We start from the raw sequence: 1,424 nt of genomic DNA on the forward strand, positions 1-1,424 counted from the left end.
AAGAGAAATGAATGCTGGCCTATGGGGATAAGAAAAAAAAACAATTAGAGAAAACAGAAAAAAATCAAGTATCAAGATGGTTGAAAACACCAGAAAGATGGAGAGATGAAAGCATGAGAAGGGGTACGTATAGGGAGAGTGACTTGAATTATGGGTACTGATTATCTAAGTCCTTTCTAAGTATCTGAAAGCAGTAGAATATATTAAAAGTGAGAATTAGACAAGTATAACTTATATTTCAATAATAATATTTCATAGGAAATTCATCGTTCATCGATTCCATTACACAAATAGAGATGACAAATAGAGATGACTCAATGGAGATTTTTAGATGTCTTTTCAAATATAAAACCTTGTTGTTGTTTTTTAACTTGCATTTCTATATAATAAAGGTAGACTTATACAAACTCTATTTAGGGGATACAATGTTTACATTAAAGCATCTTTAAAAATGAGAATCTAGACCCCCAGCCCCGCAGACTGGCCCAGCGGACCCACCGCAGAGCTGCCGACGGCCCACAGATCTGCCATCCTTTCCAGTGGGCCATGTCTGGTTCATCTAGCATCGCGGCTATGAAAAAAGTGGTTCAACAGCTCCGGCTGGAGGCCGGGCTCAATCGGGTGAAGGTTTCCCAGGCAGCTGCAGATTTGAAACAGTTCTGTCTGCAGAATGCTCAACATGACCCTCTGCTGACTGGAGTATCTTCAAGTACAAATCCCTTCAGGCCCCAGAAAGTCTGTTCCTTTTTGTAGTAAGACGAATCTTGACAAGGTTTTGCAAACCACGTTTCATAAACCAGTGAATATTCAAAGGAAAGCTAAATTTGAAGCCTGTACAAAAGCCTCTCTGTAACGTGCCATACTATACAAACTTCTACTTTTGTCAGTCCTTAATGTCTACCTCTCTGAATAGTCATAATTTTCTGTTTCACAAGGGTAATTATTTTATATACACTGATGGCAACATACAATAAAATACTTAGTATAAAAAAAATGAGAATCTATATTCTCTAGTCATATGATAATTCATAACTGGAAAATACTTTAAAAAAACTAGCTACAGTGTGGTTTTTTTTTTGAATAATAACTATTTTTATTTATTAGCACAATAGTAATTATCCAGATATGTTAAATTCTGTTAAATATACTGTGTATTGTAAAAATCTGAAAGTAATAGTAATTAGTATTCAGAGAGTGTTAAAGTTAACACACATTGGTATTACTGTAGTAACTTGATTAGATGGCATGCTACCTATTACCTTAATTATACTGCTTATTGATGTAATGCCAAAATTTCTGCTCTTTTATCAATTGGCGTACCTACACCACAATTAGTCTATACAATACCTGAAACTGCTATCTTTCCTCATTGGTACAATGCCTCCTGACAGCGTGATAGCATGTCTCTCGGAGTTCTGGCAATC

The 1,424-nt window shown here is 35.7% G+C and overlaps 1 protein-coding gene across 1 annotated transcript; it reads left to right on the forward strand.

Moving 5' to 3' along the window:
- The first annotated feature begins 484 nt into the window (after positions 1-484).
- Positions 485-994, forward strand: LOC102269855 (guanine nucleotide-binding protein G(I)/G(S)/G(O) subunit gamma-5). The gene has a single exon (XM_005904532.2). It carries the CDS (start codon positions 547-549, stop codon positions 751-753), a length of 207 nt encoding a protein of 68 aa, XP_005904594.1. The 5' UTR covers positions 485-546; the 3' UTR covers positions 754-994.
- Positions 995-1,424: the final 430 nt, after the last annotated feature.

The sequence above is a fragment of the Bos mutus genome, chromosome 7 (assembly GCF_027580195.1).
Source record: "Bos mutus isolate GX-2022 chromosome 7, NWIPB_WYAK_1.1, whole genome shotgun sequence".
NCBI classification, from domain to species: domain Eukaryota; kingdom Metazoa; phylum Chordata; class Mammalia; order Artiodactyla; family Bovidae; genus Bos; species Bos mutus.

Coding starts and splice junctions, on each gene's coding strand:
- LOC102269855 (XM_005904532.2), top strand. CDS start 547: ATGTCTGGTTCATCTAGCATCGCGGCTATGAAAAAAGTGGTTCAACAG.